This window comes from Hakea prostrata, chromosome 3, assembly GCF_041222555.1.
Source record: "Hakea prostrata isolate BN-2017 chromosome 3, UWA_Hpros_2, whole genome shotgun sequence".
In the NCBI taxonomy this organism is placed as follows: Eukaryota; Viridiplantae; Streptophyta; class Magnoliopsida; order Proteales; family Proteaceae; genus Hakea; species Hakea prostrata.
In genome coordinates, this window is record NC_142602.1 from 6937145 (window position 1) to 6963297 (window position 26153).

Genomic DNA, 26153 nt, shown 5'->3' on the forward strand with positions numbered 1-26153 from the left:
TTTAAAATTCGAGTATCATCTCACATTTAAAAATCTCAGGCTGTAGGCAGTTGCCAGAATAATGAATCTTGTGAATGGCGACCTGTGGAAGCTGCTTTATATTGTATCCGGGCTATATCAAATTATGTTTCTTCTGTTGAATCAGAAATAATGCCCCAGGTATGAACATGAGTTTCCTGCTATGAGACAGTTCTGTATATCTGATTATTGTTTTCTTCACTTGCTTTGGTTAGAAGTGACAACATATTGTCCAACCTGACACAGTTACAATCTACAAATTAGAGGGGTTGGTTGCATTGGGCTGTGGGCAAACTGAGATGGAGCCCTTTTTTGTTAAAACCTTATTTACCTTTTAGGGACATTTAGTTTGTTCTTTCAGTCGAGTATCATTTCTTGGTGGAAATCTGACTTTACAATTCATCCTTTGCAAAAACGATCTGATTTATCTTTCCTTGACCGATCACACTAGAAACTCTGCCTTGCAAAAACTCTACCTATTTTTAACTTTATGGTCACTGTCGTTGGAGTTCTTCCACTGAAGCTTAAAAGGTTTTTAGAGAAAATGAGAATGGAGAAACCTAAATCAAGTGATTTTAGAGAGAAAAGGCTCTTAAAGAGAACAAGGTATTAAGGTTTTAGGGGCTTTCCTTGTTGCTCCTAAACCTTTTGGGTTCTCCTGATCTCCTCTCAGTTCAGTTTAGGCATTCCTTTAAAATTATTAATTAGATCATAGCTGTCAAAGCATCTTTTTGCGCCACTGCATGGTGACAACTACAAAGGGCATCCGCTTTGGTCGGTAAATTTTGCTTCAGCATCCTAAGCAGCCCTTTAGTACACAAAAGTAATTGACTTAATTTATATATATATTTTTATTTTTTTTTCCGTTTGTTTCTGTGTATTCAATCTACTAACTTCTCATCAGTAACCTTGTGTGAATTGTATACAGTGAAACATGGAATCAATCTTTTATTTGTTAAACACTTAAACCTAATCTGCTAGATAGATATGGGTGATGGGCCTTTGTTTCCTAGGTTTGTGATCATGGGCCTGTTCTATGGGCCCAAAAGTTTATTATCTAGGCCAAGTACGAAATAGGTATGTGAAATAGTTTAATTGGCTCTAATTATGTAAATTTTGCCCAACTTAAGTTATAGAGCAAATTGCATTGGCACCCCAAAATGGAGGTCTTAAAGCACTGACACCCCACTTTATGTTTAAAAAGCACAGAGACCCCAAAATTGGATTTTTATTGGATATATTTGTCAAATTTATCACTGAAAAGTGTAAATAGTTAAATTACTGTTTGTTTTAAAAAATATCCCTATAATAAACAATGTCTGAAAGGTTTTCAGTGATAAATTGAATAAATATATCCAATGAGAATCTAATTTTGGGGTCTCTGTGCTTTTTAAACATAAAGTGGGGGGTCAGTGCTTTAAGGCCTCTCCATTTTGGGGTGATAGTGTAATTTGCTCTAAGTTATAAGGGCAGAATCTTTTCTTATGTTTTTATTCTAAGTGTTCTAGTCTAAGTCAGTTTCTATTTTGACTTAGTTCAATTAGGAGTTCAAATTAGATTTAGGACTCTTAACTCACCTATTCGATGGGAAGGACCCGACTTTGATAGGATTAATAAAGCTTCTTAGATCGAGTATTCTCTTGTGTGTAGTTGCTGCAACTGTGTTTGTTCAGTTTGAAAGGTTTGAGATTGAAGAACAGTTAAGGTCTATGGTGAAGTCAACCCTAGATCTTTCTACAGTTGAATTGACAGCCTACAAATTCCAACCCTATCCAAAGCTTCCCAAGGCCCTTGCATCTAGGTATCTGGCAGCCTAGACTGCATTCCCCTTTCATATCATGTCTTTTCTATTTTCTTGGGGTTTTTATTTTTTTATTTTTTTTTATTTTTTAATTTTAATTTTAATTTTAATTTAAATTTCGAATTTCCTAATACACCCAAATTTCAAGGTCATATCTATGCTAATCTAACAATTGGAATTGAGTCAAACTTGGAGGAACCCTTCCTCCCTACTAAGCTTATGTCATGTCACCCCCACCCCCCAAAAAAAAGCGCGCACACACACATTCACACACAAAAAACCCCACACCCACAAGTTACACCTCCTTCCAAGTCCTCTAGACCCATTAACTGTAGGAGCACTAATAATTTAAACTCTTACCAAATTTAGGACTCTCAAACCAGCCTTCGGATATAGCCAATTTTTAATACCATATTCCTTAAAATCTGCATACAAACCCCTTACTCTCAAAGTGTCATTTAAATCCAATCATTCTAAATAACCAAAATGCCCCTCCTAAGCCTGAGAAGATGGACATCTCCTGACTAGTGGACCTAGGAAAGGCTTTTTGAAAAGGGTGGGGGTGCTTTAGTTAAACTGGTAAAAGCTCCTTTTTGCTATTTGTTGCACTTCAAATCTGCCAGCTTTTATCAACCTTAAAGTCACACTTTATTATAACCTCAGTGAACCACCTTCCCTTATGGTTGATCATGTTAATTTACATAAGAAAGTAAAATTTTTCTTCTTTCTAGATCACATTTGGGCCTTCCAATGCTGATCCTTAACTAAATCTGAGGTGGTTGGAAGGTGTTTTGCTAACTCTAGATCATGCCATTGATACATTTTTGAGCACATTGTTGTAACTTTGCACTTATGTTATATTTACATGTGTACTATGATAATGTCCTTGAAACAGCCCTCAGCATTCTTTATTGTTTACTCATATGTTTAAAATGATAATTTGGATTCTTTTTCACAAGTAGATTTTCCCCCCAAGTCATGTGCTATTTTTTGTTTACAGGTTATGGGTTTGCTTCCAAAACTTCCTCATCAGCCTCAACTACTTCAGACAGGTGATGATATCAATATACTTGCCATGGATTCCATTTTACTGATGCTGCAACTAATATTTTCTTCCCTCAAGTGTGGGATTTTGACCTTGCTTGTCCATCAGAGCAGTTTCCTTAATATTATTTGATTTTAAATTCCTCCAGTGTGCTTAACAATTGGAGCATATTCAAAATGGCTCGATGCTGCATCAAATGGAATTGTAGTTTTGCCTTTGGTTATAGAGATTCTAATGCGTGGGATGAGCACATCCGAAGATTCTGCAGCAGCTGCAGCTTTGGCATTTAGGAACATTTGTGATGGTATGGTATCCTTTTATCGATGATTTATTTGCATCTTTTGTGGTACTTTATCATGTTAGGGCTTTAAAGGAATTGATCATGTTTGTGTATTCTGTGCATGGGTACTGCATGATTACTTGCATGACCTTGCAGTCAAGAATACCCATAGTCTTGAACAACCGAAGTTTCTTTTCCCAAACTTATCAATTCACTATCAACTTTTCTATTTTAAGCTGTATTATTTATGATGCATATGGGGTGGCACATGGGGTAACTGAAGGTCCGTGACTCGAAATGGGATGGAATTCGTCATGTAGATCCGAAACGAGGTTGTGAGAAGGGCATTTTGGGCATTTTACTATTTTCAGTGGCATTTTTGTAATTTTTCCCTTTTTTGTTTTAAGGTTTCTTGGCACTCTAAAATCATGTTTTGTGCGTCTTTTCGAGGCAGCTGAATATTGTTGTTTCAGAAGAAACTTTTGAGAGAGAGTTCTCTATTTTCAATCCATTCTTTTGTTTGGCCTTAATTCTTTGTCGTTCCGGCATCAATTTATTTAGCTCTTTCTTTATTATAATACAATTTTTTTCAGGAATTGCTCATGCATGTGAATATATAATTGTGCATGTGATAACTTCTATAAAGCTTTTGCAACATAGGAGGGGTTTTTTATTTTTATTTTTTTTTAATAATTCAGTAGAGCCCTTTGTGTTGGGGTCATTTTCTTTAGTTTATGGCTGCGTTCCCGTTACAGCTGCACTGTCAATTAGTCTTTATTCTAGTAGCAAGTATGGTTCTGAATAATTATTATGCTTTTGTGACTAGATTGCCGGAAAAAATTATGTGGTTCATTACAAGGTCTTTTCCACATATATCATGGGGCTGTTTGTGGGGAAGGTGGCTACAAGGTCTCTCCTGAAGACTCACTGAATTTGGTTGAAGCCTTGAGGTATCTATTGCTGAAAAACCTTAAACATGATCATGTTTGCCTGATAAGTTGACAATAAATTTTAAATTAGTATATGTAACTTTAATGTGGCTTTAAAACTTCTTGCAGTATGGTTATCACAGAACTTCCTTTAGACCAAGCAAAAAGTGCCCTAGATGCCTTGTGCTTGCCAGTTGTAACTCCTTTGCAGGTATGTATCATTACAACAACAACTATCCTTTTCCCAACTAAATGGGGTCTACTACGTGGATCCTTTCCGTCCAATCAGTTTTATTTGAGGCTATCGTAGATACAAGGCCTCTGTTATGCATATCCTTTTCTCACCACTTTTCTTAAGGCTATCTTAGGTCTGCCCTAGTTCTTCTAATTTCATAGATCTAGATTAAATCGCTTCTCCGTATTGGGGCATTTAAAGGCCAACATTGAATGTGGCTGTGCCACCTCAGTCGATTTTCTTCATAGCTTATGATTTATTAGAGCTACTCTTAAACCAACTCTAATATGATCATTTCTTACCTTATCCTTGTTTTGCCACTCATCCATCTTAGCATCTTCTTTTCTGCTACACTGAGTTTATCTATATGATACTTCTTAACAGCCCAACACTCTGCACCATACATCATAGCTGGTTGTACGACGGTTCTATAGAATGCTCCTTTGAGCGTTAAAAGGAAAATAATCTTCTGCTATAGTTCTGGGAAAATTTTGACCTTTTTTCTATATCAACAACCAGGAAGTAATCAGTCAGGGTTCAGGAACATTGCAACAAATACTCGCACGTGAACTTACCATCCACATAGATCGACTTGGAAATATTTTCAGGTATGGGTGGCATTTTCCTTAATTTTCTACTGTGTTTTTATTGGTTAAACAAGCTTTCCTTCATCTTAACTGCATCTGTAGTGATTATGTATTGGCCCTTAAGTTTAAAGCTGATCCTTTTATCAGGTATGTAAATCACCCTGAAGCTGTAGCAGATGCAATTCAAAAGTTATGGCCAATTTTTAAAGCCATTTTTGACAAGTAAGGATTTTAGACTAGCTGTCCTACAAAATTTTAACCATTGCATCCAATCTTGAGCTTTAATTGGTTCTCGTGCAGCCGCCCGTGGGACATGCGAACAATGGAGGCTCTATGTCGGGCTTGTAAATATGCTGTGAGTTTTCTCTCTGGTGCTTAGATTTCATATTGATTGTCTTGATGCTAAGTTTATTCGCTGAATTGGTAGCGATGAATTTGATTCTAGTTTTTGTAAAATTACCTGTTTCCGCAAAGAAGTGTTTTCCCAACTTCATTTCTTTCAATTGAAGATTTCCAACCACATGCCCCTACACCCTAGAATGCCCTTCACCCCCCCCCCCCCAAAAAAAAAAAAAAAAAAGAATAAAAAAATTATATCAAAGTCATAATTATCATTACCGAGCTTTTGGATATGTGAGCTTGATGTCATGAAGTAGATGGTTTGCTCTCTTGTTTAGTGATGCATCGTTACTTTGATGCAGATCCAATGACCTGCATCTTGAAAATGAGGCCCAAATGGGGCTATTGGATCTGCAGCTAGCTGCCCAGCATTGGTGCTGGCAGATCTAATTCTGCCAACTTAGGTTATATGGGCATATACTCCCTTAAGGGGAGAATGCAAGACAGACAGTTCAGCTTTGCCTTGGAATTTTTTGTTCCCTTTTAGGAGTAGTAGTTTGGTTGTAGAATCCTTGTAAGTTCAGGTTGGCATCTTGGTACCTAGGATCTTTAACAGATAAGAGCGCTAAATTGATTGATTTTATGAGGAAAAGAAGATCTAGTATAGCTTGCACTCAAGAGACTAGATTGAAGAGTAAAAAAGAAACAAAGGAGTTGGATGACTTTAAACATTTGTACACTATGGATAGAAGTAATAAAAAGGTGGTGTAGCCATAATAGTGGATAAAAATTAAAGAAGGATGTGGTGGATGTTTAAAGATTAGGCGATAGGGTTACGGCTGTCAAGCTTGTGCTAGAGATAGAGGTCATAATTATAATCAGTGCATGCACAACTCATGTAGGACTTTATTAAAATTTGAAGTTATACTGTTGGGAATGTATGGATTAGTAACATTAGTTTAAGGAATTTGTCAAGGTGATAAGCTTATCATTGGGAGGGATCTAAATGGACCTATTGGGAAAGATCAAAGGGGCTATGAAAGTGTACACGGGGGTTGTGGTTTGGAGAGAGGAAAGGTGGTGGAGCTTAAAGGAGATTGTTTGAAATATTTCACTAGCAAAATAATCAAACAAGAAAAGCGGGAATTCAAGGGGGACGCTAACATAATGTGGAATGAGATGGCTACGTGCATTAGGAAGGTGGTGGCTAGATGTCATTGGTGAATCAAAAGAAAAACACCATTTCTATGAAGAGACTTGGTGGTCAGATGGTGAGGTTCAAGCAGCCATTAAGAATGAGAATGCTAGCTTTAAGACATGGCAAACAACTAAGGATTATAGGACCTACGAAGGTATAAATTGGGTAGAAATGAAGCTAATAAAATTGGGTGAAAAGCAAGGGAGAAGAAATATGATCATCTATAAAATAAGTTAGGCACAAAGGAAAGGTGGTGGGGAGTTATTTATAAGATAACTAAATAAGAGATAAAAATAGTAGAGATCTCGACCATGTTTTTTTTTTTTTTTTGGATGAATAAATAATCTATTAAAGAGACGAAAATAGAATACAAAAATCATGGGCAAACATCAGCTGGAAGGGGAGGTTTGGGTGTTGAGACCCCAGGACACAACAATGAGCCTGTTCCTTGGGGAATCACCAACCGGGGGGAGGGGAGAGGATGGAATCCTAGCTGAAACATCAAAATAAATAGCATTCCAAATGGTATCAATAGAGCGGGATTTGGAGTTCCAACGCCTGAGATTACGCTCCCACCATAGATGATGGACTGTGGCACCAAAGACTAGCTTACCAATACGATCGCAAATAGAGGTACCTGCGAATTTGCTCAGAATCCAAGACCAAACCCAAATGAACCACGGGAATGGGGCCAAATGTAACTAAGGGCTTTTCTCCACAGGGCACTAGATAAAGGGCAGGAAAAGAACAAATGCTCAGTGTCCTCAATACCATTCCAACAAAGGATACAATTTGGGTTCACCGGGATTTGGCGGGAAATTAGGAAAGACTGTGTTGGCAAGGCTAGGTTTAAAGCTCTCCAGAGGGTGAGGGAATGACGGGGAATATGACCTTTAAACCATACTAGAGGAGGCCATGGAGGGGCTGGGGAGGGGGAGCAAAGGAGGTTCCAGGCCGAAGCCGTAGTAAAGGATTTGGAAGTGGGGGACCAGATAATAGTATCTTGAGGGAGGGGGTAAATAGGGGGGAGGGAATTCCAAACTTGCGTGAGACTATAGTGCGGGGTAGGGACCCAAGAACCATTGGAGATAAACTCTGAGAGCAAAGTGGATTTGGGGATTCGGGATTCATAGACTGTGCGGGCGGGAAAGAGAGAGAGGAGGATACCCATCGGATGCCACGGATCTTGCCAGAAAGAAGTGGAGGATCCAGAGGAGATGTGGGTGGTGATGGCCGAAAGAGCACGGGGACGGAGAAGGAGGAGCTTCCTCCAAGACCATGAAGGATTAGAGGGGATAGAGACAGTCCAAAAGGAGTTGGATTTGAGAAAATATGAGTGGACCCAATTGACCCAAATGGAATCTTCCTTGGTGATGATTTTCCAAATGAGTTTGAGCAAAGCAGCGGCGTTAAAGATGTGTTAAAAGTGAATATGGTAAGATACTAGTAAATGACGAGGACATCTAGAGGAGATGGGAATTATTTTTGCAACCTAACAAAGCAACATACTTAAGGTATCTGTGAAATATGGAACAAAATTCAGTCGAAACTTGCGAAATTTCCCATTTTGGGAACCTTGAAATGGAAAACTACGGGATCGGAAAAAATCAGAAGTTTCAATCGAAACCGTCGAGATTTCGTTGAAACCTCGAAACCTAACTCAACCTAGCTGGACCAGCTGCTTCATGAGAAGAAAAAATTTCCCAAATTTCTTGGGAAACATGGGAAATTTCGTGGAAACCTGAGACTTTTTCTTGCAAGCAAGTTTCATAACTTTCTCAAGTTTTCAATTTTTGTTTCTTTCATGTTTCCCCAAATACCGCGACAAATACGCCCTCCATCAAGACTTTCCTATTCAAATTGTGTATTCCTTCAGATTGGTTATCTTAGGCATGTTGATGACCAGACTTATAAAGTTGCAGTTGTCGATTACCTTGACAACCATAGGCATAAAATGTCATGGGATGTCTATGTTCGTTGGTTAGAGGAGAGGATTTTACAGGCATAGTACTACTCAACTCACAGGATGGATGCATCGAGGCACTCCTCTTGGCACTGAGGTGTACTTTCGTTTTATTGTCAGTTATTTTGTATTTGATGTTTTGAAGTTAGAAATTATATATTGAATGTTTATGTACTTAAGTAATTAAATTTATAGTGTACTTCTTGGACAACTCTACATTGATGTTATGTACATTGAATGACATATTTACATTTGATTTTTTTTAGCAAAATGCATGTGCCAATGTATTATTTATATTCTAATTAGCTTAAATGCAGAGTCCCACCCTAAAATACTCCCTAAAACCTATCGAAACTTGCACGAAAAAATCCCAAGTTTCCTCGAAATTTCTCAGTTTCCACCTAGGTTTCCCATTTTCACCCGGTCGAAACTTGAGTTTCTCTCAAATTTTTTTCCTATGCTAATGTGAATTGGAAGATTACACCATTCATCATGAAACCAATTTTTGAAAAAATTATGACCCCTCCCCCAACCAAAAAAAAAAAAAAAAAACTCTAGGGAGGATGAAAGTAGGTGAGGCACAAGGTCCTGATTAAATCCTAATATAAGAATGGAGGAGTTTTGGAGCTTACGGGCTAGCTTGGCTAGCTAAGTTGTTTAATAAGATTATGAGTGCAAGGAAAATGCAAATGGAGGGGAAGCATCATGGTCCCAAATAGTGTTGTCAAAGCGTCCGCCTAGGTGGCAAGGCGGTTTTTCAACCGCCTTGTCTTGAACCGCTTAATTGAAGTGCTTTTTTTGCCCTTTTTTGCCTTATTGCCTTATAGACATGCTAAAACACTCGCTTTTTTGACATTTTGTACATAATTTTTTTCTTTAACTTTTCTTTTTTTTTAAAACCAAAATATATTCTACAAAGTTGTAGATAAATTTAATAACTTAGTGTCTTAGTCATTTCGGAGTCGATGTCCAAATTGCAAAGGAACTCTGAGGCCCAAAGTGACCTGAGCGGGATCCCCATGCCCGTCGGGAACAAAATGTGAAGCATGAGTCATACTCAACATCAAGAATTAATGAAACATTAAATGGACAATGACTTGGAAATCGGAATAATAAGATCTATTAATTTATCTTTTTTTTTGTCCAAAGATCTATTAATTTATCATGTTGGCCCTATTAGTACTTAGTCATTGTTATGATGCTTGATGAGATGAACTTATTTTTGTGTTATTTTTTTGGATAATTTTTCATAATTATGATTTTTGAATGCTTTCTTTTTGGATGAATGTGACTGTTGAATGTTTTTTTAGCTTATTATAGAAAGTAGTTTTATTGGAAAAAATTGACCCAACCGCTTTGGTCGCCTTATTGCCTCTTAGGCGCCGCTTTGTCGCCTAATCACCTAGGTGAAGCTCCCTTTGGTCCCCTTGACAACCTTGGTCCCAAATTACAAAAATCAATGAGATATTTAAAGCTATATGATGTAGGACCAGTGCCTAGGGTTGCTGCCCAACAGCCCACGACACTGCCAAGCAGCATGGTTCAACAGCCAGGGCATTTTTATCATTTTGGGCAGTCCAAGCCTAGCATAACTAGGTCTAGTTATAGTCAGAATTTTCTTCGGAGTCCAGTTTTGTCTTTGATTTGTTATTTGAGTTGGTCTATGTTAAGTTAAGCAGCAGTCCTATTTTAGTTCGGAGTTCTATTTATAATAGAAGTCCTTTTAGTTTTTGCTTTTAAAGTTAAGTCCTAGTAGGAGTTTACAATAAAGGCTGTAAATGCACAACCTATTGCTTGCAACAAATCAGTTTTGACAAACAAAATTATTGAAGAAGAGTTCATAGCAAGGGAGCAAGGATTGAGTAGGGTATTAGGGTTTCTCAAGTGCAGGAATTCCTATAGCAGCTTTCTTTTTTGGCATTCTCTCATTCCTTTTTCGTCCACAACCTCCTCAACTGGTATGCAAGCACCCCCAGCCCCCTATCTTCTTCCTCCTCCTTTGTCCCTCCCTAATTCCCTTCCCCAACCCATTCGGCCCTACCCTTCTTCCCTAAACCCTAGAATCCCATATCTCCTAATTCTGTCCACCAAGTCACAACCCCTCATCTCTATCTTGCACTTGATCCCAATCCTTGCCTTTGTTACCTGCAAAAAAGCCTATAAATTTAATCCCAAAACCCTAGACTTCTGAAACTTGAATTTGAAACCAAACAGCAAGGTTCAAATTTAGACTTTCAACAATCCTAAGCCTATCGACCCTAAACCAAATCCTGTGCACCTCTTTTACAAACCCCAAAAACCCTAAACAACCATTAAAGCCTTAGCTGTAGTGTTTTAGAAACCCTAATTTGCCTATTGATCCCCTAATTGATCCTAAACTTTGGCCCTCATCCTATTGAGGCTACATCATTGTAATAACTTATAGAGACATAAGACTGATGAGTTTTACCATGAAATTATGGTAAAGAGTAATTAAAACCCGTTTGAGACAAGAAACCACTATTTTGGAGAATCAATATGGTTTTATGGCAAGGAGACCTACAATGGAAGCTATTCACCTTATTAGGAGACTTATGAGAAAGTATAGATAGTGTAAGAAAGATCTCCATATGGTCTTTATTGACTTAGGAATAAGTTATGGTGGAGTCCCTAGAACATTTCCTGTTGAGAAAGAATTTGGTACTAGAATGTTAATTTGGCAATTACCAGAGGAAAATAATTTGGCAAGTATATATGTGGGCATAGTAAAAGATATGCATGATGATTCAGTGACAAGTTAGGAGCAAAAACATTTCCATTTATGTCTCCTCTAAGCTTCAATTCCCCCCCCCCCAATTTGCTTCTTGAGGTTAGCCCAAGGAATAGGCTTATTGTTGTTACATAGGGCTTAGGTTCCTTCTTCCAGTCTACCCTTGAAGGTTTCCCCCCCCCCCCCCGCGCAAATAATAATAATAATAATAAAAATAAAATAAAATTTGGGGTACTTGGTAATGATAATTTATTCATCCAAAAAAAAAGAAGTGCAAGAATGGTGGGGGGACAAGGTGAGTTTCCGATTACAGTTGTGATACATCAAGGGAAAACTCTAAGCCCATATTTGTTTACACTTGTAATGGAATTAACCAAAGATGTCCAAGATGAGGTTCCTTGGAGTATTTCTTTTCCCCCACTTTTTTTTGTGTAGATGAGACACAAGTAGGGATGCACCAAGTTAGAAACATAGAGAACAATTTTAGAATCAAAAGGCTTTAAGCTAAGTAGAACAAAGACAAAATGGTGCATGACTTTGGTCATGAGACTCTATGATCAGACGGATGGCAAGGTGGTAAAACTTGATGGGAAGGAGATTCCACAAATTCAATTACTTTTTGGATCTTGGCTCAATCATAAATAAAGAAGGTGATATAGAGAATGATGTTTCCTAAGGAATTAAAATATGGTGGACAAAGTGGAGATATGCGTCTGGGGTAATGTGTGATGGGCATATTCCTTCAAAGCTCAAAGGAAAATTTTATATAATCGACATACGACCTACTGTATTGTATGATCCAAAGTGTTGGGCTATTAAGAAGCATCATATTAGATAAACTCAATGTAGCAAAAATGAGAATGCTAAGATAGATGAGTGGCAAATCTAGGAAGGATAAAGCAAGGAATGATCATATCAAAGCTGGTGTAGGAGTAGCTCAGAGAAAAGGTGAGCTACAAGAAAGTCAATTGAGGTTGCATGGCCATGTTCAGAGGCATTCAAATGCCCCTGTACATTGAAGTGAGTCCAAATCGAAGGAACTAGAAGAGATAGGGGCAGCCATAAGATAACCTTAGGAGAAGTGGTGAGAAAGGATATGCATGACTTAGGCTTTGTATCAAGTATGACCTCAAATAGAATTGTGATTTGAAGGCAAGGATCCATGTAGCCGACCTCATTTAGTTGGGATGAGGCTTGCTGTTGTTGTGTTTGGAGTAATAATCTGGTGTTTGGATGGGAACTTGTATTTGAAAGTCCAATTCCTGGGATCCTTGGTGGTTTAAGTCCAACACTCGTGCATCAGGATGCGTATTTAGCCTTGCCATCTACATCCTCAATTCATCCTTTCAAGCACCAGAAGGTTAGCACATTATAGCCCCATCTTCACCTTCTTCCCCCCTTTTTTGTTTTTGATTTAGGTCCTACATACCCTGGTTGGATACCCCAGAGTCAAGATACACAACTTCTGTTTAACCCATTATTCTTGTCCTTGATTTGGAAGCCTTTCTTACTAGCCAATTTCAAAATACTACAATTTTCTTGAATTTTCGTATTCCCCAAAAACCTAAAAACAAGAAGCTAGATCAAGCCTAATTTACTTATTAAAACATCAATGAACTTGGAGGATCATCCCCTACATCATTACTTACATTTCCTCCAAATTTCTTCTCATCCTTACACATTTAGACCCCAATTCCAATCTCAAGAAAACCACCCCATATGTGATTTCTCCCTAACAGCTTGGTTGACAAATAACAGTAGCAACCACATAGCCTTACCTTGAAGCATCATTCCTGCCAGACAATTCAAGATTGTCTTTTGTGATTACTTCTTTCTTTCTTTCTTTTCTTCTTGTTTTTCTTTTATTTTTTCTTTCTTTTTCTTTTTTTTATCTTTTCTTTTATCTTTTTTTTTGGGTGTGTGTGTGTGTGAAAATACATTAGGTAACCGAATTATAAAAGATTTTAGCTTTCTGGCTTTCATTCAATTGAGTTTACATTATACTTCCTGTTAAACTATTCTAAACTTTTAAGGGCAAACATAGTGATGAAGGTTTCCTGCACATGCAAGGTCCCCTTCCCCCCCCCCCCCTTTTCTTCCCACAAGACCATTGCATTATTAAGACATGTTATACTAAATTGTCCTCGTCTGTCTTATTTAGAAAATATGAATACTAGATTCTAGTATAAATGGCGTGCTTGGTGTGTTGGTCAAATATTCATTTTCTGAACACTTGGTCGCGCGTTCAAGTCCTGCAAGCAGCTTCTTGCGAACAGTAGTAAGCTGTGTTAGTTTAGACTCTCCCCAGCCTCCACTAAATGTGGGAGCCTTATGCAGTACAACCTTTCGTAGATACTAGCATGTTTTTCATTGGTCTACATGTGAACATATCAGTTTTTGAGTTGAAGGGAAAGAAAAAGAAGAGTAACTTGTTGCATGTTGGATGATGAACCCTCATCGGTCATTGTTATATGCTTTTCTCTATCAGATAAATGATGTGGGAAAGCCCGAGTGTAGATAGAGTTAGGACTAACTAAAATAAAAAAATATATACCTTTACTTGGGCCAGTCTGAAAAAGAAAAGTTCTCTTTCACCGCTAGTGAGTTCATCATGAATCTGTAAGATTTTGAAGATTGGTGACTTTTGAGAAACTTAGTCTGTAATTAATCTTTGTAAAGTTGGGGTTAGACTTTCCTAAACATTGAGGGCCCTCCTTTTTTTTTTTTTTTTTTTTTGGGGGGGGGGGGGATGTGAATGAAGAGTATATTACTAAAAATGCTGAAAAGGGGAATAGATCGAAAGATGACAAACTAGTTTAAGTATTTTCCAAATACTAAGAATAGTAAATCAGTATTACCACAAGGGAATCATAAATGAATTGAAATAACCTTACTATATTTTAAATTTTGATTTGCTTAAAATAGTGTGTCAGAACTCAATAAGTTATCCCAAAAGAAAAAGGCAAAGAAAAATGTAACCCTAAGTATCCCAATGCAGAATTGCACTATCAATACCATAATAGACAAACAGTTCTGTATCTCAAAAAAGGTAATGTAGTTCCATAACTTCCGTTAATGTAGCCCTAGGTTGAAAAAGTTTCAACTAGGGACCAGCTTTCCAAGATCTCAACAAACAGTTAAGCGCAAGGTTGTCAAGGCGACAAAAGCGGTTGGGGTTCCAACTAGGCGATTGTGGCAATAAGGCGACCAAAGAGGTTGGGTCAATTTTTTTCAATACGACTACTTTTATGCTGATAAATTTCTATTATAAGCTAAACAAACATTCAAGAATCACATTCATCCAAAAAGAACAAGCATTCAAGAATCATAATTATGAAAGAATATTCAAAAAAGAACACAAACATAAGTTCATATCATCAAGCATCATAACATATGACTATAAACTATATCAAATTATAAATATGAAAATGAAAGTAGTGATTTTGCATTTTTACTTACCTCTAGGATAGTTTGATGCCAAATAAGTGTCTTATACATTTAATGATTCATTGATTCTCAATTCCAAAATGACTAAATGTTAAGTTTGTATACGGCTTTGTAGAAGAAAATGTGATTTTTTTAAAAATCAAGAAAGAATATTATCATGTACAAAATGTCAAAAATGTGATTGTTTTGGTGTCTAGGAGGCAATAAGGAGCACAAGGCAACAAAGTGGTAGCAATTAGGTGAAAAAGCAGCAAAAAAACTGCATGTTAACAAAGCGGTTCAAAACAAGGTGGTTGGAAAACCCCCTTGCTGCCTAGGCAAACACTTTGACAACCATGGTTAAGTGTTTTAAGATTTTGGGGTAGCTGATTGGTATACACAAGAATGTAGATTGTGGTGATTGGATAATTCTGGAGAGATTTAGAGTGATGGGTATGGATGGATGGGCCAGTTTCTTGGGATATGGGATGAAAAGTTATTGGAATTTAGTGAAACTTAAAGAGAACTTAGGTGATAATATGTCCGGATGATCCTTGAAGTTTGCGACAATTTTAATTGTAAGATAGGAGTGTATCTAAGTTTGAAATTTGGGATTTTGGGGAAGTCCGAAATTCAAGAAAGGGTTTGGAATCTTGGTTTTTGGATGGTTTTTTTCATGTATGCTCATAGTTGGAAGAATTAGATTGTACGCATAGACTATGGGATGGCTTTCTAATGGATTCTAACGGTTAGTTCAAGCTGGAGATAAATTTAGTGGCTGGGTTGTAAGGGAAACAAAAATAGAAAAGAGAAAGAGTATTTGGGGGTTGGCATTTAAAGGACTAGAAGAAGAATCACTCGTGGTTTTAGAAGAATAGTCCTTGGAATGCTTTAGATAATTCTGGAACTTGCAGAATTTTCAACAATCTTGAACCTTCTTCAATGAATATCTATTGAGACAGCTTAGGGGAATCGTGCAGGAGAGGTAGGGAATTAGTAACACTAACTCACAAAGCAACAGTGCTCAAAATAAACTTTCATTAACCGAATCCTTGGCTCAACTGAGCAATTACATCAATATACATAGCCCTATTGGGTGACATAAGACTTAGGCTAGATGACTTGAGCCTTTATCTGGGAATTACTACTTCAAAGTTCAAATAATAATTCTTAAAAAAAGAACAACGGAATTCAAAATAAACTAAACCTAAACCAACGATTGTAGTTGCTGGTGTAGAGGGTCTCTACACCCAACCTAGACCTAATGGTCTCTTGGGTATTTATTTTCTGTAATGATCTATTTTTAGTGGTTTTATGGAACAGAATGTAGATAGAGCCTACTTGGGAAGTATCTGGCATCTCCAAAGAAGCATTGAGAAATAGAATTTTTGCAAGAGTTTGGAGCCAGATTACTTGCATATCAAACTTTTGATGTGCAGAGAATGAATCAATATTTGAAATTTAGGATCAGAAGAACATTGATTGAATCTGCAACTTAAACTACGTATAGGAACTTTATGCCTTAAAACTTAAAACTTTGTTCTGGTTTCCTACTTTCCTCTCAGATAAACTGTACCCTCTTCTCATTTTTCTTTCTGTAAAATTCATCTGGAAATTCATGTATCTCCCAAGTACAAAGCTCTGGCCAGGGAAGTAGTCATGAATAGGTTACGATAGCATGTGACAACTCGCAAACAATGGCTAGGTTACGATATATTTTTACACAGTTTTGCACTTCGCATGATTTCTTTTTTTGAGGTTTGTCTGTGCTTTCCTGTTGACTTAATTGACTTCCATAATTTTCCTTGACTTGATGGGGCATTAGCAGTTGGTGTTCCCCTCAGAAAGGTATAAATTTGATTTAAGCTCACTTTTGGACCATCTGAGTAGAAAGAAAGGATATTCTTAAGGATGGATAAAACCCTTCAGGAGGTGGTTGGTATCTCCAAGCTGAGATGGCAAGATGGCCTGATACACATCCATGTGATTATATCAAGCGTGTGTTAAGAAACTTGACAATTTTACTTTTGCCTATTTCTGTTCTCAATACACCATAGACTTGATTATTTTCTGTGTGATGAATTGTTAAGACTGATGCCAAACCATTAATATCTTTCAAGTTGAGGACTTCTGGAAGGTTTATGGGAGTCACTATAGGAGCAATGCTAGAGGAGATTCAAGGCCTATATCAACTACACCATCAACCATGTTTCCTTTATCTCTCAAGTGAAGTGATAAAGGTCTGTGTTGATGCTCAAATGTTTAAATTATTTGACTCTTCCAACTACTTTGATCTAATAAGTGTATATCCTGGGTTGCTGCAGATATTTGGTTCTGACCCTTCTTGTGCAAGCTACCTGAAAAGTTTAATTGAAGCTCTTTTCAGCCATACGACACACTTACTGATGAAAATACAGGTTTATCCTCGACTTTGGCTAATTGCCTTTGCCATAAGTGATTATCAATGTTAGTATCATTCACATTGCAGGATTTTACAGCTAGACCGGACATAGCAGATGACTGTTTTTTGTTGGCATCAAGATGTATACGCTATTGTCCTCACATATTTGTTCCTTCAAACATTTTTCCGTCGTTGGTTGACTGTTCAATGGTTGGGATTACAGTGCAACACAGGTATGTCCTTTTGATTGTTTTATTTCTAAACAAACAATAGGATGCAATAGTAATGTTCACATAACAAAGTTAGAAATGTTTTATTTTTGAACTGGCGACGGACGGTAGCAGTAATGTTTTGTGTCCCAAAATTAGGAAGTAGTACTGGTCACGGAGTAGGGTTTACCACGTGGTAGGAGTTCATCCTTTTTGTGTTATGCATATTTGTTAAGAGTGTCTCCAAAAAGTTCTGAGAAGTAATTGAGTCGGCAAGGAAGAGATTGCAGAGTGGTCTGCTCTACCATCTTTGGTAATCTGATCTTAATCTTCTACTTTATCATAATGCAGGATCTTAGTATGTCGATCCAATTGAATCTAAGGTTGGGCCATGCTGGGGTAGGATTGACGCCTCAGGCTCAGCCTGCCCTAGCCCCAGCCCAATTTGCATATTCTAGTTTTTGAGTTTGTGCATGTGCACGTCCACTACTAACTGAAGCTGGGTTTGAATCCCACCTGGTGCCTGAACTTTTCTTTGGTGAACATACTTATACATTTTGCCATATGAGTTAGGAATTGGGCCAGGCCATGGCCCAAACTGAAATGAGCGTGGTGGAGGGGGAGGGGGAAATTGGTAAGTGGGTGAAGTGGGGAAGGGGAGGACTTCAATACAAAACAAATAAACTCAGCCAGATGCGTTTCCCTTCTTTTTCCTGTTTCTGGGGGGAGGGGGAGGATGGATGGAGTATTGGGGAAGTAGGATGGTGAGCTGGATGAAAGCTTCTTAGCAATGGAGATGAACCCCATGAAATACTAGTATAGGCTGTACCAGGAAACAATTGATCAACCACACAAAAGAATACAGTCCATTGCCGTGTGAGAGATATCCAGTAGATAATAGACTCGCTTCAATTCTTATTCTTTTCAAGAGGACTTCATTTAACTTTTATAAATTTAGGACTACGGAACAAGTATTTTGTATACTCTTCACCACCTTGCTAACAGTAATGTGGCTTTATTTCTCTTCCAAGATCCTGGAATTTTCCCACTGGATGAAATGCCTAGGTCAGGTCCTCATTCTTTGATGAGGTAGCTTAATTCTAGGCCTCCTTCCTGTTAAGATGTGGCTGTCGGCTGATGAGTTGAGAAAGCCCATTCACAATCTGTTATGGACAACTCGGCATGAACCGCTGAACCGGAAGAAGCCGGCCGAATCAGACCAGAGACTCAAGAACCAATGTGAGCAAGACTCGCTGGCCAAGTCAAGACAGTGGCTCTTCTCAGGATGGGTGGTAGCAGGAAAAACAGGGGTGGCAGGGCTCGATGACAATCGCTGTCACCCTGTGGCTTTTCAACCAAGCTAGCGGAAGATAAGGGATTTGGAGTATCCTCTCTCAAACATCATCCCTCAGCATTTAATTCAGTAATAAATGCCCTGAGCTTCGTTTAGTGTTCAAGACAGCTTGGAAGCTTCTCATTTGCGCTGAAGTTGTCTCAAGTACTACAAAGCACCTCAATTGTCTCCTCAACCAAGGAACAACGTCCCATCAGGGTGACGCTTGAGTTGACTCCCTAATTCTCTAAGGGCCTGTTTGGTTACATGAGTCTGGAGATTTCAAATATCTAGAGATTTCAAATCTATAGATTTCAAATCTATGGAGTTATAATTTATAAAATTAGATGTTTGGTTGTGGAATGAAATTTGTGGATTCATCCTAAAAAATTATTTGATTGACGTGATTTTTGTGAATGTACAAATGTATAGCTTTTTTGAAATCTCTGGATTTCACCCCTTACCCATAAATCTACAGATTCACGTTTTTAGTGTAAAAATGTGAATCTCTAGATTTCATGAATCTAGAGATTTTTACAACCAAACGGGTAAAATTCTCAGATTCATGAATCCAGAGATTTGAAATCTCTAGATTCATGTAACCAAACAGGCCCTAAAGGGATCAACAGTTGTCCAAAGAATTGCGCTAATCAGAGCACAACGTTACTCATGGCCAGAGGCCATCTCCACCGTTCACTTTTCCCTCAAGAGGCCGACTCACATCTTGAGGTCCCCAGAGGCTGAAGGTTCGTTATAAATAGCGGTTGATTATGCAGGTAAAGGAGGAGACTCTCTAGCCATTACTCTCCTTAACTCCACCAAGAACGTTCTCTCCATAAAATCTCCTGCATCCTCCTTGAGCATTTATTCTCCTAGGAGTGATTCGCACTTTCTTCTTCAAAGACTGACTTAATCATTGGAGGTGGCTTCTCGTCCTCAATGACGGCCCACTCTCACTTCTTTGATTCCAGGAGAACCGGATTTGAGGAGAACCCAAACTAGGCTAGGAGATTCATCCTCCCACAACAAAACCATTCTTCTATTCTTTGCTGTATTAAGTATAGATTAAAATTAAACCACATATCTTGGGAGCCTGCTAAAATATTTGCTACTGTACATCACCAAAGCCAAGGTACATAGAGGAGTTGACACTGAAACAAAAGGTTGAACTAGAAAAGCTAGTGCTAATCCCATAGACATGGTTGAAGTGTTGTAATCAAGGTTCGAAATTTCAGTCATCTCAGTACGTACCGAAATTTTGGAATCTTTTTGGTAAATTTCAACCCTTCATCTCTTGGGTTTTTGGGATCATTCCGGCTTGGTTTTCGGCGTCCAGCCTAATGTGAGGCCAATAAACACACGGGGGTGTTATTTTTGCCTAAAGCTAACCTAAAGTAGTGTTCATGATCGGCACATGCTCGCCTATATTTAGGCAAAATTGGGAGTCTGGAACATGAATTATAGCCAATGTAAATATGGATATGATGCAAGAGAACGCTAAGATCTTCATTAAAATGCAACAAAAAAGACAAGAACTAAAATTCAATATACAAGTAGTCAAGTACAAGGGTAGTATAGTAGTCAGTAGTACACGGTTAAAACAGTACAAGTCTATAACATAACAGTATATGAATGAATTACAAATTACAAATTTACAAACACATCAAACCTATGAATAACCTAATAATAGTTGTTGTGCCTTGGTGGCTCCATCGTCTCAACCCCGTAGGCCTACTTCTGCAAATAGTGGACATTCTCAGCCCATATCATTGATTATTGAACTCATATAGTGTATCATTTTGAACTCATATAGTGCTCCATATAGTCAGACACCTACCCTTCTATAGGTAGCATCATCCTCATAAAACAGCCAACCCATCTTAAAGAAAGTGTCGTAAGGATAAGGACTGTCACAATGAAATTTCACTGAAATTTTGGTGAGATTTTGCCAAAATTTAGACCAAAATTGCAAACATTTTATTTTTGGCCATCATTTTGTTATTGTCCTCCGAAACACCTAAATTGCCAAGATTTTGCGAAATTTAATACCTTGGTATTAATACAGAAGATAGTTTTCAATCCTAGGCATCAATATAATTTCACTCTACTAATTCATCAGCCAGCATGAATGCTATTCAGAAAAGTTTTGATGATTTTGACAAGCATTGTCCTTGCAATTACTGTAGTGAAGTGATTGGTAACTATAAGCTGACATTTATCCTTTCTTTTGCAGAGAGGCCTGCATTTCCATATTGACTTTCTTAACCGATATCTTTGATCTTTCAAAATCCAGCTGGGGAGCAGAGCTCTCATCAATTAGGGACTCTGTTGTAATCCCTCGAGGTGCAAGCCTCACCAGAATACTCATAGCCTCATTAGCTGGGGCACTTCCAAGTTCACGATTGGAGACGGTAAATAAGATGCTCTCTCTCACACACTCACACACACGCACACTCTGGAAACACCTGCAACTCTCACACACGCATGCTGTAAACACCTGCAACTTCTGTCCTCAGGTATCATATGCCCTGCTGTCGCTTACTAGAACTTATGGCTCCAAGGCACTCGATTGGGTAAAAGAGTGTGTTTCATTGATACCATTGACAGCTGTGACTCAGGTGGAGCGTTCAAGGTTCTTTCAAGCATTATCAGAAGCAGCAGCAGGAGCCGAAATCAATGCCCTATTAGCTCCCGTTGAGGAGCTTTCAGATGTTTGCCGTCGCAACCGGACAGTTCAAGAGATCGTACAAGGAGCCTTGAGACCACTTGAGTTGAATCTTGCACCTGTATCCTAGTTGTGTAACATATGAGGTGATTTTGGTTTACATAGGTATCATTTATTGAGTGAATCATTTGGCTGTATTATTGTCATTTTTTCTCCTTCGTTTTTCTTGGGAGGTTGGGTGTGGGTGTGGATGGGAAGGTTGAGTGTTAAGTTCACCATTTGTCGAGAAGCTGTCAATAGTGAGCGAGAGAGTTGTGGGATGGTTTTTTTTTTCCCTTGGGTTCCGTGACCGTTGTTGGTCAAGTGCAATTTATTCTGGTTATCTAAATGTCAACCATAGAGCTTGGCTTTGAGGCTAGTGTAAGAATCAGCATAAAAAACGTCATGAAAAGTTCTCTGTTGTCTCCAGTTTTTTTATCTTTTCGTTGTCCCTCCTCACCCCCTACATTATTGCTGCCACTGGTGCCAAAGGCGTTCATTCTTTTTATTGTACAACTAAAGGCGTTCCGACTTGAACTCGTTTTTTCTGATCACAATTCGGTAGATAGCCAAACATGTAAATTCCAACGAACATAATTGGTACTTCCACGAATGATTGTTGCAGGAAGCTGAGGATATGGCAACTTGAGGGCTTTCCCTAAGATTCCCTGAATTTAACTGACAATTGAATATCGATTTTCTTGCATATTCTTGATGAACCAGCATTACGTTTGTATATAGACGTAGGAGGTTTTATTTGGGAAGTAAGAAGCCCCTAATCCTACCAAATAAGAGGGTAAGGCTCTTGAAAGGGGGAGAGCCCGCGACCAGCTGCTGGTCAACTGTGTTTGCACCCAAAACTTTAAACATAAATTGTTGATATAGACATCCAATCTAGTGCTTCACTAACTGATGAAACTGGGTCTTTGTTCGACCAATAAGACGTATAGGAGTCGAGTTTCAACCTAACATAAATTGTTTACAAATAATAACAATAAATAACAATCCACCTAATATGAGGTCGGGTAGCATCTGTATACTTTACAATGACAAATACATGTAGTTAACTGAAAATTTATATTTGACATCAATGGTAGTGTGTAGCATGCAAAAAATACAGCAGCAAAATTGATAAATTTAGCCAATAAAAGATTGTTAAAACATGTCGAATGAAAGAAAATGTGTTGCTCAACATTTCCTGAAATACAAGTTACTGCTATATTATGTGCTGCACCTGATGCAAATAATCATTTGCGGATTCAGTTTCACAAGGGCAAGGTCTGGTATACACACCCGTGGCTGTCGGTTGACATTGTAGTCCCAGCTATGGAAAGCAACCCAGGGCATACGGAACTCTATGTTTGGCTTGTAGTTGATGACACCTCCCACGGCACACTCTGGGTCAAAAGGCGTAGACAGAGACCCTCAACATAAAAACAAGCCTTTCTTGAAACTGAGAATTTCCGAAATATGCAAAAATATAGAAGAGAAAAAGGTTGAAGGAAAAGGTTCTAAGCCAAGACAGTGCACATATACTGAAATGGGTGGAGAAGGCCAAAAGAACCACTCAGAGTTGCAGCTTCTTCCATGACGACGCTTTCAACATCATTCCTTGGTCAATTTTTTCAAGAAAAGAATACCTTTGCAAGAGAATGTCTGCCTGTTTCTATCAACTCAGAATCTAGAGTTGGTTGGTAATCTCACTGGTCCAGCCCCTGACATGGCGGCAGCCCGTTTACGTCTGAAGTATACAGATGAATAACTAACAAACAATAAAAACAGCATAATACTCTGCAGAGAAGAAAACATGATAGAAGCAATCAGTACACACTGACTCAAGGTATTACTGTATAGCCAATGTTGGAAAGTCATAAACATGATTGAAACCATAGTGAAGATTGATCATTAAGGTTCTCAAAACTAGGTTGCCATAGATCAGCATCATGAATGTTGAGGAGAATATGCAAAATACTGCAGGTCAGCCTGCTCTAGCTCCATAGCATGAGTTGTGAATTGGATTCAGAGGATAAGGCAGAAAAAATGCATATAAATTCTAATCTCTACACACACAAGTTATACATACACTAAGCTTCTTTTGTTTGCATAAGACAAAAATATGCAAAGCTTACAGTACTCTCAAAGGTCCATAGGCTTTTAATTTCCATATGCTGAATCCCAAACTAACAAGACTGAAAGATGTATATCCAAATCCTAAATCATACATCTGGGGTGACAATTTAATTGTCAACTTCAAACATGGATAAATTTGACACATACTTGGATGCATCTTTCTATTAGTGGTTTGAGTCAACTTTAGCATGGTAAAAATTGGTCCAAACCAAACAATTTTTTGCAAAGGCAGTAATGACATGCTGACAAATTAGCATGAGGTTCGTTCAATAAAGAATGAGAAATTGTATGTAACATGCTGATAACAGAAAATATGGAAGAAGCTAACAGGGGAATTGGCTAAAAGAGAACCATAATACATTTAGTTACCTCAAAACCAAGCACTGACAGCCTTTCTTCATTAATTGCTGGTTTACAGCTCCTGTAAGTGAGATAAGCTTGTTTCCCACTCTCTGACTTGGACGAGTCCTCTAAAAATCTTCTATACATAATTGAACTATGTTCATTTGGATCCAGCAAGATTTCCTGGATTTCCTTTTCATTGTGGGAGTTATCCAGAAGAGATCGTGTTTTCTTGGATTCTTTGTTATCTGCAACCTTGCGACCATGTTGAATTTCTTTACATTTGAATGGAATGTGATAGCCAGTCTCGCTGCAGTGGTACTTCTCAACACTCTACAACAATCACAAACTAAAACTGAGTACAATAAATAACAAGTGCTAAGGAGGATCGCAAGAGTTTGCCTATTTATCAAAGTATTCAAAATTCCCCACACAGTGCATGCCATAGCTACACATATATTTTACAGCATTGGCTATTTAACTTTTGATTACTTATATCATGTTAGTTATTCCACCACTTAAGGCTATCTTGCTACAAATTAAGCTAATCACATCTTCATTCGCTGGTCCAACCAATGTCAATTCTTGGTTCCTCTGGCCCTGCTAACAGCCCTAATTTGCCCCATATTACTGCCTCCCTCATCTGGCACATTAATATTAATTTGATGAGCAATATGCTTTCATACCTGATATTTCAAGATGATTACAGCTAAGAATCTGCTTCATGAAATGATATTGTCATTGACAAGAGATCCATAATCGATATCTAGAGAAATAGGTTCTTATACAAAATACAGCAGATGTGGCATCAGCCGCAACAACAGATCCAATTAACCCTGTAACTCATTCTGTTTTCCTGCCAATCTATGTTTTTCAGACAGGATACCTTCTCCTTGAAGGTAATCAACTTTTCATGTTTTCCGTGAGATAAAAAGAAGAGCCCATATACACGCAAATGAGATAGTTGAATATAAACTTGGTATTGGGCACAGACACTCATTTCAAGAAGGTTGATTTCTCATATGTCCCACTCCTTCTGGGAACAACATATGACAACTAATAGATCCCTTCAGGTTTTGCTAGGAAGGCAAATGCAGTGGAAAAGCTACACATCACAGAGAAAAAGATGTACCCAGTACACAAGGCTCTCATCACCAAAAGGTCCTAGGAGATTCATAATGTACACAGCCCTAATCCTACTTTGCAGAGAGGCTGTTTCCTGACTCAAACCTATGACCAATAAGTTGCACTATAGTAGCCTTGAAGTTGTGCCAAGACCTGGTCTATAGAGGTACACATCACAGTTCCACCCCAAACCAATCCCACATCCACCTTCTTTCTCTTTGACAGTAAAGAAACAAAAGATCTACTCTCACACCATCAGTAAGTCAATGACATGTATTTTAAGGGGGTGCTCTAACTGAAGAGGCCTTCCTTGTCCCAAAACTTTGATATTTCTAAGAGGCCCGCATTGACAACCAAAAGAATAACTATGCCAACGTTTACAAGCATTGATAGCCTTCTTTAATCCTCCTACAGAGTATCCGTCTGCACACATAATAAATTTTATACACAAAATTCCACGCAGTGCGTAAGTACTGTATAACAAGCCAGTCATTGCATGCCACACGAAACCACATGTATGCGTTAAAGCGTGATCATATGTTTCAAATCCACTGCAAACAATTGCCGGTATTATATATGATACATAGCTCTTTCTTAGCCACCTTAATGAAATGCAACTTCGTTATGCACTTCGCGTATGCAGGAAAGGTTAACTAAAAACCGCAGTTTAAGGACGACCTGTTTATCTTTTTTACGGCATTAACTACTTCGTTTTAGACGGGATCAAGCCCAGAGCAGTCGAGATCTGGTTATAAGCCTAATGATACTTGGATTTCCAGAATCAATTACATCAGTTTGGATCAATTAGAATGACAGAGAATAAGGCGTATTTTAACTAAGAAAAGAGAAAATATCCCCCGGAAAAGGGAAAAAAAAGGAATTCTCAGACAAAATTTTCGAGTTCTCACCTTCTCGGAGTAGAGGCAGGCAACACAGGGCCCAGAAGGAGAACAATCAAAGGTAGCGTTAGTTCCCTCCGCAGTTTCCCTGAAACTCATCTCCAACAGCCTTCCTCTTCGAATTTCTCCATGCCTAATAGTAAGTAAACCAAATCAAAACCCTAATTTCAGCAATTAAACATCAAAAAATGTCGAAAGCGATCACCCCTAAGCCAATACAGAAACAATTTGAAAAGCTCCAGTTACCTCTCGTCTGCTAATAGTGAAGATGCCTGCGTGGAAGAAGAACAATTGAAGATCAAGAAGATGGCTATAAGAAGGACCGGGAAGGGAAAGAAAAACGTTGGCCTTGAAGACGCCATGGCCTTTCTACCCTCCGTTCCTTCCTCTTTGCCTCTCTCCCTGAAATTCTCCCCAATATAATAAACTCGTAGAAGTTA

General features: G+C 38.3%; 2 protein-coding genes across 2 annotated transcripts in view; one reads left to right on the top strand and one right to left on the bottom strand.

The window, feature by feature from the left end:
* Positions 1-21694, top strand: part of MOS14 (ARM repeat superfamily protein) — a 52818-nt gene extending 31124 nt beyond the window's left edge. The window contains exons 15-27 of the mRNA XM_089148582.1: positions 40-159; positions 2820-2871; positions 3013-3168; positions 3971-4094; positions 4203-4284; positions 4828-4916; positions 5043-5117; positions 5196-5250; positions 16691-16810; positions 16895-16987; positions 17059-17204; positions 20747-20924; positions 21030-21694. Of these exons, the coding sequence (XP_089004708.1) occupies positions 40-159; positions 2820-2871; positions 3013-3168; positions 3971-4094; positions 4203-4284; positions 4828-4916; positions 5043-5117; positions 5196-5250; positions 16691-16810; positions 16895-16987; positions 17059-17204; positions 20747-20924; positions 21030-21308 (1569 nt within the window). The 3' untranslated portion in view covers positions 21309-21694. The remainder of the gene's footprint in view (positions 1-39; positions 160-2819; positions 2872-3012; positions 3169-3970; positions 4095-4202; positions 4285-4827; positions 4917-5042; positions 5118-5195; positions 5251-16690; positions 16811-16894; positions 16988-17058; positions 17205-20746; positions 20925-21029) is intronic.
* A 548-nt stretch (positions 21695-22242) lies between these two features.
* Positions 22243-26153, bottom strand: LOC149020444 (structural polyprotein). Its single transcript, XM_089148583.1, has 4 exons — positions 25960-26153; positions 25723-25846; positions 23717-24022; positions 22243-23008 (listed from the first exon to the last, which is right to left on the bottom strand). The coding sequence occupies exons 1-4, from the start codon at positions 26073-26075 to the stop codon at positions 22892-22894; spliced, it is 663 nt and encodes a 220-aa protein (XP_089004709.1). The 5' UTR covers positions 26076-26153; the 3' UTR covers positions 22243-22891.

What these genes read in the sequence shown, in the direction of transcription:
- LOC149020444 (XM_089148583.1), bottom strand. Translation starts at nt 26,075, where the DNA reads ATGGCGTCTTCAAGGCCAACGTTTTTCTTTCCCTTCCCGGTCCTTCTT. An exon ending in TCACTATTAGCAGACGAGAG is followed by an intron (nt 25,847 to 25,959) that starts GTAACTGGAGCT and finishes ACTTACTATTAG; the next exon opens with GCATGGAGAAATTCGAAGAG. An exon ending in CCTGCCTCTACTCCGAGAAG is followed by an intron (nt 24,023 to 25,722) that starts GTGAGAACTCGA and finishes TGATTGTTGTAG; the next exon opens with AGTGTTGAGAAGTACCACTG.